Source organism: Amia ocellicauda, chromosome 6 (assembly GCF_036373705.1).
Source record: "Amia ocellicauda isolate fAmiCal2 chromosome 6, fAmiCal2.hap1, whole genome shotgun sequence".
NCBI lineage: Eukaryota > Metazoa > Chordata > Actinopteri > Amiiformes > Amiidae > Amia > Amia ocellicauda.
The window spans coordinates 20,982,950-21,001,458 of NC_089855.1; the positions used below are offsets into that span (position 1 = coordinate 20,982,950).

Below are 18,509 nucleotides of genomic sequence, written 5' to 3' on the forward strand. Positions count from 1 at the left end.
CTTGGATGTCAGGGCTTCAAAAGTGTCACCCTGCATACGTTCCTTATCTCTTTGGTTCCTCTCACTGAAGAGAAAAAGGGATTTGTACTATGATGGAGCTCATAGATAAACAGGGGTCCTAGACATGACAAATGGCCGTGACGTCCTCTCTTTCACATGTCTCCGTAACGTGAGCGATTCCTGGGAGCGCACCGTAAATGGGCTGACGGAGGGTGTGTGCGTCTCAGGAAAGGGGAGGATGTGAAGATAGCAAACCAGACCATCTTTTATTTTTAAAAAAAGGCCTCAATTTGATTTCATTAGCAAGATTGTTCTGAATTTAAAATAACCACGGCAAGTAAATTGTTTCATTACCTGATTCATTCTGATTAGATTTAAAGTGATTTATTTGGAGTTTGGCAGGGCACTGCGCTCTGTGTGTGTGTGCGTGCGCGAGTGTTTTATTGTCTTCTTATTGGAATCCTACTGGGATTCGTTACAAGCCTGAGAAATATGAAGAAAAGAGAAGATATTTTCTCTGAAGTAACATGCATTCCTTCACGCCTTAAGGAAGGCTAAACGTGTGTGTTAATAATTGGGTTGTTGTTGCGTATAGGGCAGGGAAATGAATAATCCTCTGCCTCGTCACTTATTGAATTAAATCAATACCCCTTGGGCTGAATTCAACAATCTGAGGTTTCTCATTTTACCCTCCAATCAACACTCAATCTCATCTTTCCCACGGAAACTGACAGTGAGCTCCACAGATGATGATGTGGTGTTCATATTTATTTTGACGGTAAAAGAGAGGATCATACTGGGTTCAAAAGTTCACAAATTTGTTGATTTATAAATTCCACTGGATACACAATGTTTTACATTTTAGCTTGTTTGTTGTTTTATATTGTAGACTTAACAATATAATTTAAAGTTGTTTGCTGCAAAGTCACAGGAATAATTTGGAAAAGATCCCTCAAACTACATTCTGCCGATCCCTAACAAGCCCAAACATTACAGTGTGTCTTGGGTATATATTATCTATCCTGTACTAAAGAGCTTAATTTCATTTTCATCATCAGATTACAACTCTAGCCTATCTTTACACTGGAATAATGCAGATAAAAACTTGCATGAGAGCTGTGTTCAACATGAGGTTAAAACAATGCATACACATGAAGATTGAAGATTGTCCGAACCTACAATGCACAAAATCACAGCTTTAGACTTCCTTGTGATGTCATGAATTCCCACAGCCAAAAATTGCTAGTCTGCAATAACAGAGATTTGCTGACCTTCAGGTCACAATTTAGCTGTCTAGGCATATTGATTGCTTAAAAGGTGGAGAAGGAGGAGAAGGAAAAGAAAGAGTACCCTTGTCTTGCCATTTACATTTAAAACGTATTTTCTTAATTTACACATTTAATTTAACACATCGTCTCCATGTCATTGATATGTTTATATTTTGAAGGAAACAAATAAAACATAATGAGATACAATAATACAAACAATGTGTAGATGAATCCACCGTACCTCCCAGCTGGAAATAAATTAATGTGCACAACCTTTTTCCTGACTGTACATGCCATGTTCACATAATTAATCTAAATATGTTACTGTTATATTGTGAGAATACTGGATACACAAGGATATTGCTCCGTGTGGTATTTGCTCTATATCACTCCACCCATACAAGAGCCCATGATCACATGCAGTTAAAAAAACACAGCAAAATCTGTCTGGAAGAACAATTTGAAATTGGTTTACGTCGTCACTGCTGTCCATGATTATAAAATGCTGCTTTTGGGTGGAGGATGTTTATCACAGCTGGTCGGAGATAAAGGGTTTAGCAAGCTAGGCAATAATAGCAAGTTTCCATCGATTTTTATGTTCTTCTCTAGGCATGCCAGGCACCTTAAAATTTACTCAAAGAGAAAAAGATTTAAAACAAATTTCTATTCCCATGGTGAAAAGTCTAATGAAGAATGGATTTTTCATTGGAATCAGAGAAGCTCATAATCTCCTCCATTGTTCCTTGGAAAAAGACAAAAGTAATCTGCTCTTCTTTTAAGAATAAATCCTCTCTTTTTTCCCCAGAAATGTTTTTCACTGTCTTGCTGCAACTAGGGATTTACACTGTGCCTGACAGAATCCTGTGCAAAGAATACTTAACAATTTAACAATAGCCTGTAACATCTAGTCACATTTAAATGGGTCTCCTCCTCCTAAGAGCTGCTACTCTTAAAAATGACTTGTAGTCACAACAAATGCAGTCAGTAAACTCAACAAAGAGCAATGTGCTCCCCAGTACTTTGCAAACCTGAAGTTTATATTGCATATTTGCAAATGCACAGTGTGAAGACGTATGTGAATTAATGCAGAAAAACGTATTTTTGTGAAATATTTAAATTGTTTACAAATGATCAATTTCTGAGGGTGTGTCCTCTGGCATGTGTTCACTGTAGATCTGCTTCTGCCCCATCTAACAGCTGCACTGAATTGTCTCATGCAGTAATTCAGCTCACAACTCTCTAGAGAGCAGCAGGGAAGATTCTAAGCCAAACATTATTTTTGTATTATTAAATTAGATTTCATTATGAATGCATGTTTTTTCATACAAGGAAAATCAAGAATAAGCTGCCTTTGGAACCACACCATGGATGTCTCAAAATCTTGCAAGTGACATATTTGGGTTCATCCTAATTACTGCTTGGACTGTATAACGTTGCAGGCAGAGCAACAAAGCTTGCAACTCAACTTTGGATAATAGGAGGGATCATTTATCGAGATGCATAAAATATGAGCTCCAAAAGCTTTAAACAGACTTTACTTGTGGTAATCATACTCTATTTTTATTTTACCCACACTGACACTTTCAAAGCTTTTTACTCTAGTGTAAACATTTGCTCTAGTTTATTTATGTCCAAATAGAATCCAGCTAAAATGTTAAATCTATAGCCTACATTAAATGAAACAAGGTCACAATATCATAGTTATTCTCAATTATAGTGATTGTGCAGCAATAACTCAGATTTACTCAATTTATTTAAGTGAAAAAGTGTCTTTAATTGAACTCTTGCCAGATTTGCACATATAAACACTTACATGTTTTTTCCCTGGTGCAAGAGCTTTGAAAATAACCCTGTATATGCTTATAATATTATGAATATTGATGAAATCGCATCAAGACTTTTAACTTGTATAGAAAATTTTAAGTAATCATAAATTTGATGGAAAAATGTATCGGATAATGTCTCGACATGCCACTGTATACTTACACAGTTTGTGTAATAAAACAGATGTAAAATGTTGAGCACACATTAATATTTATCAAAATCAATTTCTCTATTTTGATCTTCGTTCATCACAACTGAGGCTACTGACAGGCATGCTGACTCTCCACATGTTATGATATGTATAGGAAGAAAGAAAAAAAATCTTTTCAAATAATACAATAAAAAATCAGATGCGGTATAACGGTCATGACAGGCATGCATTTGATGCAAAATTGGTTTCCTGTAGATTCACAGATTGGAGATTCAAAACACAGACTGTTGCAGCTGAGAGACGGAGGGATGACCAAAGAGGGAGTGCACAACAGGTCAAGGACTGCCAGCACCAAAGTCAGCCATGCGTTCCTCTGCGGTCTCTGTGGTTTGCTCTTATGAGCTTCCAGTGGTTCCAGCTCTATTAGCTCTCTCTATAATACCGCAGCACTGATCTTTGAAATGTGGAGTCATTGAGCGAAAATACGCAGCTAGCGTGCCAGTGCAATGTTTTGGGAGACAAGTATATGTTGTCTTCCCCTCTCCCATGCTAGTATAGCAGACAACTGAGCTGACTAACAGTTGGCCATCCAGATATCACCAGCCAAATATTTCAGCAACCCATTATAGATTGAACTGTTTAGTGATGGATTTTATTCCAGAAAAACATGAGAACAAACATGTGATTGCATTCACACCCTCAAAAGGACATTACAATACAAAAAAACAGTATAAAAATAAAACGCTTAACAAACTAAAACAAAAGCAGTGATATGATTTGACTCCAATGAGACCAGTGCACATATCCTCTCCCAAAAACACACATTTTATATTTGATTGTAATAATTTTCTTACTTAGAAATGTTAGACAACCTTATGATGTATATTTCATGGGAAACATTCCAATACATAGAGAAAACCTGCTATGAGGTACAACTGGGATAGACTGAACATAAGAGGACATTCTGACAGTGAAAAATATGCAAAGCAACATTTCCACTAGAAAGAGAATTTTGCATACTTCACTGTTTCTCAACAGTGAAAAAAAATTAAAGTCAAAGTTTTGCCAGGAATACTCAGTGAAACAGTAGTAATCTCTTTCGAGTATTCTGTGTCCTCGGCTTCCTAATTTAAAGACTGAGGATCTGTTTCTTATCTGAGACACCATTATTTATCTTCTCATGCACTGCTAAGAAATCCTTAAATGTTCTTCTGAGGAAAAAATGAAAAATAATTGAGGTCATGATGTGGTTATACAATAAGAATTCCACTGCCACAGTCAGGGAAAATACTTGTTAACTGAGTAAAGAACTGATGTGTGAATCTGGAAAATTACTGTTCTGGCAGTAATACCACATTACAGGGGTGGACTGGGACCAAAAAACGGCCCTGACCCAATAAAGTGCGGTCCGGTGGGGGGGTGGTGGGTTGCTAAAGTGTGGTTCTGGGTGCCGACAAAGTGCATTCTGGGGTGGGGGGTGTTGGCAATGTGTGGTCCGGTTGTCTCCACAGGGCAACCGGCCCACATGGGAATCAACCAGCCCACCGAACTAAAAAATGGACCGGCCCTTCTGGCATTTGCTAGAATTGACCGATGGCCAGTCTGCCTATGCCACACTATTAAATTAAAATTATATCCAAATACCTATTTAAAAGCTCCTACACATACAGTGTTTAGCAGTGGTGTTATTTCACAAAAAACTCTAATTCAAAACATTCTTGGGGAGCTGAAAGACAACATATTTGGGGCCTTTTTGATGCCTCAAATGATATCCCTGATACATACATTTTGTTTGTATTTGGAAATATGATATGGAAATGTGTTTATTATAAATATACAGTACCAAAATGAACACGTATGGAAGAGAAGTTATGACAATGAGCAAAATTACATAAATAGACTGAAAACAAAGAAGCCAAACATTAAAAGCATCATTTTAATTTCTCAGACATATGACTGATTCTTATTTATATATATTCTATATGCCCCTTGAAATATGAGAATTGACATAAGCCACAGCTTAGTTTGAAAGAGACGGCAATGACTTCACCCTCACAAATCACAAGAGGGAGTCTTTTTATCTTGCTCTTACTGCTGCAGAACCCATTCTTTATCCCACCAACAAAAAGACAGCAAATTGCATTTCAAACTTGCATTTAGATGGACTTCAATACAAATTAAATAAACCTTATGTGATGCCAAGTCACAATCTATCTCAAAGTCCAACAGGCTAAATATAAAGGCTGCTTATTACATGTTCGGCATTACAATTCTCAACATCAAAGTGAAATTCGATATCAGAATGGCTACACAGCACAGAAAGGAAGATTTAAGCAACCACAGAATAAAAAGCCATAGCCAATGACTTTTAGTATCTATAAAAGATGGCGATACTATTTATGATGATCTTGATTGTCAAAAGAAAATGCAGACATCCTTATCTTCCTACTCAATGCATCAAAACTAATAAAACTGATGTCAAGCAAACAAAGGTGACAACTGACGTGGAAGCCTGCACAGATAGCAAAAGTGTGTCAAGGCTGATAGCATCTCCTTTTTCATCATTGCAATAGACCACAATACCTTATGTCCTTAGTCCTTTTATGTGTTTTTTTCTAATATGAGCAGAAAATAAACAGATTAAATAAGCAATAGGCATGAAGTAACTTTATATTATTGAACATAAACCGATTTTCAGCTGTGATCTATAATTTCAGAGCTTTTTTTGCAACAGTTTGACAGCTGCATGACAATCCTTTGTTCCTTATGAAGCCAGTCTTTATGGCAATGTTTTTAGTTGTGAAGAGAATATTAATGAAAAGCAGTTCAAGAAATATAAGGCCTCACATTTGCAGCATTGCAAGCAAGCTCAGTTGGCTGAACTTTAGACTAATGACAAGCACAGCTGTCCACCGAAATGTACATGACTCACTGTGAGATCTATAATTATTGTTGGTGTATTAACATACTTTAAAAAAGGGCAGAAATGGTCATGAAATATGTTTTAGTTTAATTGGGGGTAGTTATTTTGTACTCTATGTGTGGAGTTTCTAGGTCTGCTCCTGAAAAAAAAAATTACAAAGTGCAGGAACTAGAAAAAGCATGCATCTATGAGCTGATCTGTGCCACTACCAATATGCAAACTTTGTCTTACCGAGTCACCCCAGTTAACTGTAGCAGTGTATTCACACTGAATAAGGATTTTTTTTTTTTTTTTTTTTTTTTTTTAAGACATTAACAAAATATGAGATTGAGTTACTGGCAGCCTATTTCTTAGAAAGCCTTTGTGCCAACACCAGAGCCTTAAAATGGTAATCAAGCTATTATCCTGATTCTGCAAAATCTTATCAGAGGGACAAAGAAAATGGCCTGTTCAAGCAAAAGCTATTGCTCTGTAGTGTTCAATAGTATAATACAAATTATGAAATAAGAACACTTACAATGACGTTGTAAACCACACACAACCTGTGATGAAAAAAGTCTTTAAAATACTTATACTATGGTTGACTGTTTTTTCTTTTCCTTAAAATCTCTGACTCTAAATCACTCATTCTCTCTATATTTATTACTTTCTCTTTCTTTCTATTGCTCTCTCTCTCCATCTCAACAATTGGCTTTTTTTGTCATTTATTAAAAGCTGAATTATTTCCATGTGCCATTTAAAATATCTGCATAAAGATTATTGCTTAGGGATTTCAAGTTTATGTTGTTAAAAACAGTTTTAAATTTGTTGGTAATTATTTTGTATTAGTCAGTATGTAGTATGTACATGAAGCATTTGAATTTCCCCCATCTCTCTGTGGTTTCTGCAACCTGCCTTCAGGGTCATGCACAGCAATGCACAGCAATAGAGCATTAAACTATGGTTTATACTGTAGCATTTGTACCAATGTATGATTTATTTAATTTATTGAAAAGGAATTCACAATACAGTTGAACTGACCATAATTTTCAAGTTGCTATTCATTCATTTTTTGGAGGAATTCCTTTGCAGTTATGTTTATCTGTAGCCTCTCTCTCTCTCTCTCCATATATATATATATATATATATACATCCAAATTTGCACAGATGATTCATAGATGTAGTGTCATTTCCATTCAATCATATTGAAATGCATTGATGGAACATATATACTGTGGTCTGTATAATATTGATTTATGACTAAACCTGTCTTACCCAGGATATCCATGTTATGTTTGACTTGCACATACTGCATGAGGTCTGAAATTGCTATGTGTCATTTGCTCTCAGTCTCTAGCCATCTGTAATAGTTTTAATTCAGCCAGGATCACAGTGTCAAAGAAGGGGAAACTTGCCCTAGAATCCAATTAAGTTTTTTTCTTTCTTTCAATAGTTGTCTTTAGTTTTTCATTTTCCATTAAGATTCATGCTGTCATGGACATCAAACTTAATTGAGAGCTTTACATTTTTTTCATCACTCTATAAATAAAATGCCTGTGAAGTGTGACTAGATCAGCAGCAATTTTAATTATTACAGTCAGGATCCAATTTAGTGTTCCTTGTAGGACATCAAAAGATCCGCATCCTGTAGTGTTATGAAACATTTCTATCATGCAGACATAACCTATTTCAGTGAGATCAGGGTTTGATAGGCAGTGCATCTTATTTTCTGTATTGTTATAGACGAAGTGGAATGCAGCTTCATACAATGAACATTTATTCATCTACAAAACTGTTGGTGTATTTTCAGATTCAATTCTATTCTTATTTGCTAACCTTTTGCTATATTTTCATTTCCTAATCATTATGTTTTTTCATAGGATGTAATAGCATGCTTTTTCTAGATTGTTTTACACACATTTGAAATGTATTTACCTTGTCTTCACAGGGATACACAAACATAATTACCAAAGAATCTAACTTTTTGGCCTAGATATAGATGCACATGCCAGAATGTTTGCCTATGAGATTGTTGCAGAAGTGTTATGGAAAAAATTGACAATTTACAGTTAATTGATTTTCAGTTCTGGGAGTTAATGGGTTGTTGCTGTTGTCACAAGAAAACCCACTGCTTTTGTGCCAAACAATATGCGCCATAGTGGTGGAATGAGCTACCCATGGGTAATAACACAGCAGTGTGCTATTACTCCATAAGACACTTCTGTTAACATTACAAACATTACATTATAATCTTCTCTGCTACCTTTATTTTATTCATTGTAATGTGTAGATTAATTAAAATAGTGATGTTGGTACCCTTGTAAATATGTAGAACACGATATGTGAGTGATTGTTAAACCATATAAACTGTATAAATCATTGACAAAAATAATATGCCACAGTGGTAGACATTTATACATTGAACATAGCTTTAGGCAAGTGGATAAGTCTGGCAATGAGATAACACATTCGTTAAAAAACTAAACATATTTACTCTCCTGCATGGCCTATGAGAAATATGTTCATACTTGATTTGGACAGTCTATGCATGAGGGTGAACAGTTTTGTGACTGATCAAACATTGCATGCACTCCTTAGTTGTCGCCTAGGGCCAGAAACCCCAGATTACAATTTTACAAATGACAATTGACTCGTTGCAGCCCTCGGATTCATTTTACAACATCACTATTCCTGTGTGACCAACTTGTTGCAGTCAACTTTTCAAAGCAGCCTCGTTGCTATAGTGCTCCATTGGGACAGTACTGTCAAGTGTCAAAACACCTTTTTAATTAAAACAAATAGAACCCATTAAGCATAGCAAAGTGATCTCATCTGAAAGAATACACATTGAGCTCAGTAAAGACTTTCGGATTGACTTGATTCGCGGACGCCACCTGTGTACCACATTGCTGAACCAGTCTCTCTCCATGGTGCTGAACCCGTTGCCCGGGCTGTGAAGGGCATCGGCAGGGCGCGTTTGGTTGGTTAATTGCTGTGCCCTGGTGTGCAGTGTGCACAACTCCGAGCGTGTTTCCTCAGATGCTTGTGCTGTGCCTTTTTCAAGGACACCTGTATTATCACAGTGCATGCGTTCACACAATAGAAACACGGACTATAGCATCCTTTAAACTCTCTGTAAAATCCGTATTAAAACTACACGTAGGATTAAAAGTATAACACACAATGGCGGTTAAGATGCACCTTCAGTTTAAAATAATGCTATTTAAATGTGAGGTCCTGATAAAGTATAGCTTAAAAAACTGATGTGTATGTAAGTACAATCTATGTTTGTGTGTGTGTGCATAACTAAACCTTACCTTAGTAGACAACCCATGTGATATTGGCATTAAATAAATTAAGCATAGCAGCACCGCATCACTATATAATAATGTATTAGATGTAACGTTTAGAACAACGTATTTAAATCATATAAGTTCACAGGCATGCATTCCTCCTACCCTAGAGCATTAATAGAGAGAGCAATTTGAAAAAAAAATGCTCCAAGTGCATTTAAAGCAACCAGCTTTCTTAACACAATGAGAAATGCACCTGCATTCATGTACATCCACACACAACTTTGCAAACAACTGTATTCTATATGCATGGTCAACACAAAGCATGCTATTAGTGTATCAGTTCTGATCAGCTACATTTTATTACTATATTTCCGGCAATACTCTTAGTTCTCTTTGTCAGACACTTTCTCCGTGCCTCTGTATCATGGCTCAAAACAACACGCACAAGAACATAATCCAATACCCTACCGCTGCCTGGGCTCCGTGCGTGGGGCCAGCAGGCATCCGCGGCGGCGATCCGTCTCGCTTAAGGGCTGCTTGTGCTTCTCGGTGTCACGGGCTCAACCTTCGTCTCCGAGCCGCTACAGACACACGGGCAGCCCGCTGCTCAATTGAATGAACTCGCCTCTTACCGTGAGGAGAAGTTTCCGGGCTGTCTCGGCTGTGAAGGCGGTCACGCTTCTTTTGGTGGCGGAAATCAAATATATCCCTTGACGTGAAGCGAGCAAGACGAGAGGAGAGAGAGAGAGAGAGAGAGAGAGAGAGAGAGAGAGAGAGAGAGAGAGAGAGAGAGAGAGCGCCCCGGCTGTCTAACCTCCTCCTGCTCTGTGGCTGGGATGCATCTCACAGCCGGGCTGTATTGCAGCTGCCTATGACCGAGCGAGACGCGTAACTCGGCGGCGGACGGCCTCTTCGGCGCGACGTGCCAGGGCATCCCAGGTGCTGGAGGAGACATGTGTGTCATGTATGACACACCGGTCTGCACTGTGGAGGAACATACACACACACACACACACACACATATATATATATATATATATATATACATATATATAGGAAAGACCCGGAGGCGTGTATTAGAAAGCATTGCATATCGATGTATGGAAAAGAGGTCTGCCAACATCGTAGAAATGTCTCCACCCAGGATATGGCTTTTAATTGCAAAAGCCTATGGATATAACAGTGCATTGCTATTTTTAATAGGGTTTTTTTGGGCAGACTGGAAAGGATGATACTCGAAACGTTGATGACTTCTATGGTATATAAAGCAATGATGTAGCTTTTTCATATGACATTACGTTTCATATGACTTATTATTATTATATGTGTAGTATTTTGATGACTAATGCATTATGTACGTTTTGTTAATGACTGTGTGTCTAGTTGTATTGTGTATTTTATGTTTTTGATTTAATTGGTTTCTTAACTTGCAGGCTTGGCCATACCTGCAGGGTATTCTAAACGTCACAGTCATGCGTGGAAAAATGATAGTCAGTGATGGAAATGTCAGTAGTGCAATACTAACATATTAATGCAATGTAAATATAGATGCCAAAATAGGTATATGCTGGGTCCTTAATGCTCTAAGGGCCTGATGCTGAAGACCAACACTGAGCTGTTCGCATGTGTTGCATTGATAACGTTAACAAATTGCTCATGCATGTATTTAATCACAGATGGTGATCATTGGTCCTCGTGTTTACAAAATCTTATACACTGTATATATTTCATTCATATTGTGCCTCGAAGTTTGAAAGGAAAATCTGTGTTTTTTGTTCTCTTTTCCTTTTCAATAATGCATCTGATAACTGGAGTGATTAATATTTCATTGCTTCGCTGCTGTGACCTTTAGATTTACAACAATTCCTCACACTTTCACGGCACGCTGACTTATTGTTGTTCTGTGCGGATGAGAGAGGCGTGAATCATGTTTTTTGAATGTATCTTTATAACCGTTATGCTCGAATGAGCATGGGGAGAAAATGTCTTTCATAATACTAATGCACATGAGAATGCATTATTTGTATCATCATTTTAGGACACTATAATTTAATGTGAAGCTTAGAAAAAGCAAAATAATATAAATCAGCTTGTCTGGTCATGCGGAGTGTCCCTTTCCTCTCACTGGTATTTAGATTATTTATTCATATAAATAGTTACTTGTGTATTATAAGGGAACAGCCTGTATAAAAAGCAAGGAGCTGAGTATTGTTCATATGAAGGAATACACATATGCGTGTGCGTGTGTCCTAATTATGTATTATCTAGGTTGAGCAGTGGTAAAACTAAATACCGCAGATGTTCTTTAGTTGTTTCTATTTGTCTGTTGGTTTATTCTTTCAGTAATCACATCTGGAAAATATGTCCATTTTGGAAATTCATAATGAATGAAAGAAAGGTTTGTGTGCTTGTTTTGGGCAGAAATAAACTAACTAAATAAAATACCTCCAATCCTCTCCAAATTTCAGAACCACAAGGGCAACAAAATGTGACATTAACCAATGACCTCCAGCTCTAATTTCAAACTGAAAGGTCTGGTGAACTGCATGGATTTTATCATGGCTTTTTTAAAGCAGGCCTTGTGTGCCTTGCTGTGCCATTATTAATGAAATAATCAAATAATGCTTTCAAACTAATCTCTTCAATTCTTTTTTCCTGGAGGCTTGTGCAGATTGAGCAGAATGCATGAATCATCCAGCAATTCTTTTAGCCAACTTTGAAAGTCATTGAGCCATGAAGCATGAATCCTTTCTGTTTGTGTAGGAACCTGTAAAGAGCTTGACAGCTGGATACAACAGAATTATAGTTTTAGATAGGATTTCACCAATTTTAATTAGCCTTATTATTTTCAAACATATGTGTTACACTTGGTTTTACAAGTGTCTTTGTTCATTTAATCTAGAGATTGACAGTACATTAAGAAGTACATATTTATATTAATTTAAACACATTTGATTTCCTATCCCAACAGATTGTATAAAAACCAGACACCTAAGAGTTGTTTTTCCAATCAATTATTTTACATTACGGGTGTATTATTTAATGCTTGTAAATTATGTTAACATAATAGAGTAGATGTGTGGTTATTAAACAATTACTGCATTGTAAAGAATGATCACTCCTACCTCTACAAACATTGGGCTGAGATGACTTGTATGTTCTTAAACTGTGATGATGATTACCTAGTCACTTTACTCCCTCTGCTGGTGTAAATATGAACCTGCACTGAACCATAAAGAATTGCAAACGGAAGAATATTTATATTTCATAAGCTAACAACAGACATTGTACTAATATAAATTATTATCTAAGCATGAGAAAATATGTCTAAGTTTGGGGAATGCATAATCAATTATTCCTAAATTATTGTTTTGGTGATAAATCAAAACCCCTGATCTAAGATTTGTTTGTCAAATGCCTCTTTTTACAGCACAGAAACTTGCTGTTGGGTTCTGTTTTGGGCATTTTATTCTAAGCAGAATTTTTAAGGTGTTAAATGAGGGAGTAGACCATCATCTAGAAAGTTCTCAAAACAAGTAGAGTTTATCAGGTTTAGATCATAAAACTGTCAACTAACCATTATGAAGATCCTCATGTCTAATTACATCATTAAATAAGAACAGATTGATTCAGACTGATGCCATGACATCCTCATTTCTTAGACTGAAATACAGTGATTATGGACATATTTACAAATATAAATTTCCTGTTGTTTTTTTTTTTCTGATGCATGTCCATTCATGTCTGAAAGCGGGCAGGTTCCTCTTCTTTCAGTTCCTCTGTCTATGATTGTACTCTGAAGTTTTTGCTTGCACTTCCTTGTGCAAATGTAACCATCGGGAGGTTCTCTAGTCGTCTGTTGTGCAACCACTTTGACAGGCCCTTCTGCTTTCTGAATTTCCGGGGGTTTCCCAGGTCTGTTCACAGGAGGAACTGTTCAACTCAGCGAGAAAATAAGGTTGAGCTCATCCTTCATTGCATCATTGTGTCTGCTTAGGTTGCAGTAAATCTTAGTTTTATAGGGTACAAACATATTATTTGCAACCGATAAGACTTTTATATTTACTGGGTATACGAATAAGTGTAAGGGGATTCGTGTAATCATTTTATGTTTTGCTTGCTTCATTAAAAAAAAAAAAAAAAAAGATTCAATATATAGTCTAATCCAATGCAGATGGGGGAGGAGGAACAAGAAATAGGTGTTAAGCTGTAGCAACCTGTTGATTTCTTTTCCAATAGCTAGCTGAGTTTATGTGCAGCTTTTTGCACTAGCAAGAACAATTTTGTAAAACACCAATAGCTCCGCCACAGCTAGGCCAACTTCACGTTACTTTGCAGTGAAGCGTTTCTATACACGATTCTTTCATGGCACGCTTTTTCTCCAATCATATTTAATGATCTGTGATGTCGCCATTACGTATTGATGCATCCCGTCTCTGCACCAGTCTGAGCACCTAAACGGCTGCACGGTGGATCTGCACAACCTGCGCGCGCACCGGCGGGCCCGCACGAGGGTCCGTCTCGAGCCTGGCCGTGCGCGCGAGGCGGCGCGATGGCGGGAAACGGCGGCGAGGATCAAAGCGGGATGCTTCAGCAGGGTAGGCCTCAATATCCGTAACGAACTCATGCGCATATAATGTAGGTAACAAACACATAAACAAGACCTAAAATGAACTTCTCTCCCTGTTTTTTTTTTGTAAACTAGGTCGTGTGAAGAGCGTCTCTTACTGTATTAGACATGTTATCTCCTGTAGTTTGGTGGGAAAAGACCGGGATGACCGCGAAGCAGAGTTATGATTTGTTTACGGCTTTTATCTTCGTGCAATTTTACAATCACTTGAGCTCATATAGGCGGCAAATAGGCCTACATGTAAATAATAGCAATGTATTACTGAACACATTACAAATTCACATTTACACAAGTGTATACAATAAATGAGGTCTTACATCCCGCACTGCAGACAAGATGTTAGGTCACAGTCAAGGGAAATCAAAACATTGTAAAGTGCTATCTTACAGGAGAATAAAGGACGACATTACTTTGTACTGTGTAGTCCCATACGTCACTTGCATATTAAAGGCGTGACGGTGTGAAATCGGCTCACCTGCAGGATTGGCGCACTGTGTACGCATGCGCACACCGCATTACTTCCACTGTCTGTTATTGACCAGCAAACGAGCCCCGCAGTGAGCAGGGCGTCAAAAATTAGTAGGAACTCATGGACGCTCCTCTCCACGGAAGTCTTTAGTAAAAGGCGAAAGGCTTATGCGTCTGAAGAGGAGCCAGAGTTGATAACTGTTGACACGCACATCGTGAGGCCAGGGCCATGGCTTTAACACTTGGAGTCATGGTTTAACTCTCAAAGTAAGGGGGGCATGTTGGTTTCTTCCTTCTGTTTAAGACACACCATCAGGGTGTTTAGGTTTAAACCACCGTGGTCTAAAACCTATCTTTTACGATATTTAGTTTTGCAGAACAACTTCTAAAAAGTTGGCCGGGGGGCAGTCTGGGAAATATATGCAAATCACAACACATTACTCATTTTCTATTGGAGGGCCCCTAAAAGAAAACCACACAGAAGAAGGGACGATGGTATAAGGTGGTGTGACCTGGAAAAGAGATGTGGAATCATCTTGGGGAGGAGAAGTGCTTTATAAAACTAAGATGTTTCTGCATGCTATTGCGTGCACCGGTTCATCTTCCCTGGATCATAAGAACTCGTCTGATTAATGATGTCGTTCTGTTCTGTTCTGCTGAGATTTGCAGGTGGTAAGTTGCAGCAGACAGAACCGACAACACCTTCTGAAAATTGGACCGCAAAATAAAATCAAAGCCTTCATCAGATAACAATTATAATTTGTATTATATTGATCAGAGTTTTGCACCTTTATTTAAGCATTTTCCAAAAAAACTCAACGTAATTGAAAGCAACTGTTTGAGGATAGTTCTAGAGCAGGAGTGCTCAATCCTGGTCCTGGAGAGCCCCTATCCAGCAGGTTTTAGAGGTCACCCTTGTATAACCAATTTATGAACACCTGGAAGTATTTCATTCTGATAAATGAAGCAGGTGGTGTGGTAAATTCAGTGCTTTAGAAACCATTGGAGCAATTATCTGAATACCTGCAACCTCCTGAGGAAGACTTCCCTTGGTTGAGTTTCTTAATTGATTAATAACTCACATGTGTTCCCAGTATTAAGACATTGGTGATTTAGGGTGACATATAAGAGTATGTGGATTGGGGCTCTCCAGGACCAGGATTGAGCACCCCTGTTCTAGACCATCTGACAGTCCAGTCCGCCCGTGGTACATTGTAGTGTATGACATTATATTCTATAATGTAATACAGTGTAGTACTGTAGTGTTATGTAATGTAGTGTAGTGCAGTTGTGTACTGTAGTGTTGTATAATGCAGTGTAGTGTAATATACTGTAGTGCAGTGTAGTACTGTTACATACATACTGCTATAGTATCACTATTTCTGACATATATACATATATATACATACATACACTTCTACTTACATACTATCATGAATACTAATATACCTGATTTAAAACAGGTTTGCCATCCTGCATTGCTCTACTGGATGTGGTGGAGGTCTCGCAGCAAGAGGATGCACAAGCCAAGGAAGCAAAGAAAAGCAGACAAATCCTGACATCCTTGAAGGTGAATGATAAAGAAAAAAGCTTCACACATTTTCAAATAATGTGCAGTACCAAGCCTTAAAAAACAACAATGTAATTCTTAGGTATAAGTTTCAATTTAATAAATATCTATCAGTAGGAATCTATAGATCTGGTTTACAAATGGATTTTATTTTGTAAAATATTAGGTCAGATATTTAGTTAAATGCTTGATATTTAATGTGATGTGATGTGAAGAAATACAATTATTCTTTTTTTTCAAATTGGTTAAAAAAAAGAAACGGTTGACATTCAGTCTGCAGTTAATGTAAAGGCATTGTGTGGTAAAAGTGATGCATTTTGCTGCAGAATGCTTTTTTTAATCATTCTTTCTCAGGTCCAGTTTTCAGAGCTAGGAAAGGCCAGCGAGTCAGTTTTATCTGAGTTACAAACAACTGAGAAACAAATCCACAATCTTGGTGATGAAATGGTGCAGCTGCAGAAGCACTCAGAGTGTCTGGAGCTCCAGTCAGAAGCTGCCTACATGGAAAATGTGCAGCTTCAAATTAGCATCGAACAAGAGGAGGAGAACTTCCAGTTGCTGTTAGCAGGGCACAACACATACCGAAATAAAATGGAAGCTCACAAAGAAGTTGTCTCTCAAGTGGAAGGTAAAACTGCAACGCAGAAGGAACTCATGGACAAGAGAGACTTAGTTAAAAAACTTAAACAAAGGAAGGAGGAGCTGAGGATTGATCTTCTGAATCCAGAGGGAAATGTAGTTAGACAAGTACAGGTGAGGTGACAGTGCTTTTGTAAATCCTGTGATGAATGTGACATGCAGCTCTGCATGCACATGCTTCAAAGGAAAGATTTGGGCAAAAGCTGTTAATAAGTTGGAGACCGCTCAGATACAGAAAGACTTACAGACGTCTTCAAAGGCGTGTTCTCAGAAGATAAATGCACTCCAAGGTGACTCACTGTAGAAAGCATTGTATACTGTGGTCTTTGTTTATTTAATGGTTTAATTTAAAACAATTACATATGGTGTATTTTTTTGTGTAAATTGAGTTTTTCTGACATGCTCTTTTAAAGGGCCAAACGTTTGTTCATTATTTTTTAATTTGACAGGAAGAAATTGATGACTTAAAGGTACAGATATCAGAGATGAAGGAGAATGTCAAGGACAAGACTGTATGCATTGTTAAGGAACAGGGAATTCACACACAACTGAAGAAGGATATTGAGGTGAGATTTTTATCAATATACCTTCCGATTAATGTTATCCAGTATAAGTAAATGCATTGCTTATAATCTACCATAAATCATAAATCTATCATAAAATATTAAACCACATGATGGGAATACAAATAATATTTAGCCTAGAAGCATATGAATGCATAATACCTAGAGACGGCATGTAGCTTGCAACCATCTGTCTGGCTGTCTGTAGCATCCTACTGAGGATGGGTTAGGAGGGGACCAGGATAAGTCGAGGGAATGCCAATTTATGTTTATCAGAATTTCATTTGGACAAAACAGGAAACATTGCAAGGTATTAACTAGATGATAGACAGTTTATAATTGGCATTCTGTAAAATAATTACTATGGCAGGAATGGTCTTTCATGGGATTATCAGATTGTGAACCTATTGAAGAATTACTACAAAACACTGCATATCCATCCAGTGTTTATATAATGATAATTAAGTCTGGCTAAAAACATGTTAAGACATTTACCCTGCAGGTATTAACAGGGAATGTCAGGATTGGAAACAACACCACCATTGCCTAGCAGTTTGATATATCTAGGATTTAATGAGCTGCAGGCCTTCAGAAAACTACATCGATAAAGCATAAAGACATTTCTTTACTCCACATGTGTCATTGCTCAAAACAATCTGACAAGCTTGGTGTTTGGCCAAACATAAAACCTGAAATAATTCAAACCCATATGCTGAAATCTTGCCCACAGGAAATTCAAGGCTCACTGTGTGCTTTGTAAGCTCCCTGTGCTCTCATCTATAAGGGACTGGAGCAGTCATTTTTCATCCATAGTTCAACCTCAAATATATTACTTGATTTTAATAAACATAGCTGTAGTAGTAGTAGTACTAGTAGTAATCGTTTAAAATGTTAGCATCTTTCCATCACAGTAGATTAATGGTCATATCTTGATGACATCTCTATTATTTTCTACTAACAGATACAAAACAGGAGATGTGAGGCAATTCTGAAGCGTCTTCATTGTCAGTTGAACAAGGCCCAGTCCAACAAAAGACAATTGATCTGGGACATTCACCAGATGGAGAAAAAAATTGAAGATCTCAGAAAATGTTTTGTAATCACAGATTAAACGAGTTATACTCTGTGTTTTTTTTTAACATTTTCTGTTAGGAAGTATTTAAATAAAACACACAAAATCACAATGTCTTGTATTAAC

General features: G+C 37.4%; 2 protein-coding genes and 1 non-coding gene across 4 annotated transcripts in view; 1 reads left to right on the forward strand and 2 right to left on the reverse strand.

The window, feature by feature from the left end:
* The window catches only part of enox1 (ecto-NOX disulfide-thiol exchanger 1), a 71,668-nt gene extending 61,497 nt beyond the window's left edge, over positions 1-10,171 (reverse strand). The window contains exon 1 of the mRNA XM_066706637.1: positions 10,074-10,171. The gene's annotated coding sequence lies outside the window, so the exon portion shown is untranslated. The remainder of the gene's footprint in view (positions 1-10,073) is intronic.
* A 3,223-nt stretch (positions 10,172-13,394) lies between these two features.
* On the forward strand, positions 13,395-18,482 carry ccdc122 (coiled-coil domain containing 122). Of its 2 annotated transcripts, none has more exons than XM_066706641.1 (5): positions 13,395-14,039; positions 16,003-16,109; positions 16,464-16,862; positions 17,198-17,314; positions 18,273-18,482. In XM_066706641.1, exons 1-5 carry the CDS (start codon positions 13,994-13,996, stop codon positions 18,420-18,422), a joined length of 819 nt encoding a protein of 272 aa, XP_066562738.1. In that variant the 5' UTR covers positions 13,395-13,993; the 3' UTR covers positions 18,423-18,482. The 2 variants fall into 2 exon arrangements, with proteins under 2 accessions (XP_066562738.1, XP_066562739.1); XM_066706642.1 differs by lacking the exon at positions 13,395-14,039 and adding an exon at positions 14,820-15,211.
* Positions 14,620-14,733, reverse strand: LOC136752109 (U5 spliceosomal RNA). Its single transcript, XR_010817273.1, has one exon. It is a non-coding gene; the product is annotated as a U5 spliceosomal RNA (small nuclear RNA).
* Positions 18,483-18,509: the final 27 nt, after the last annotated feature.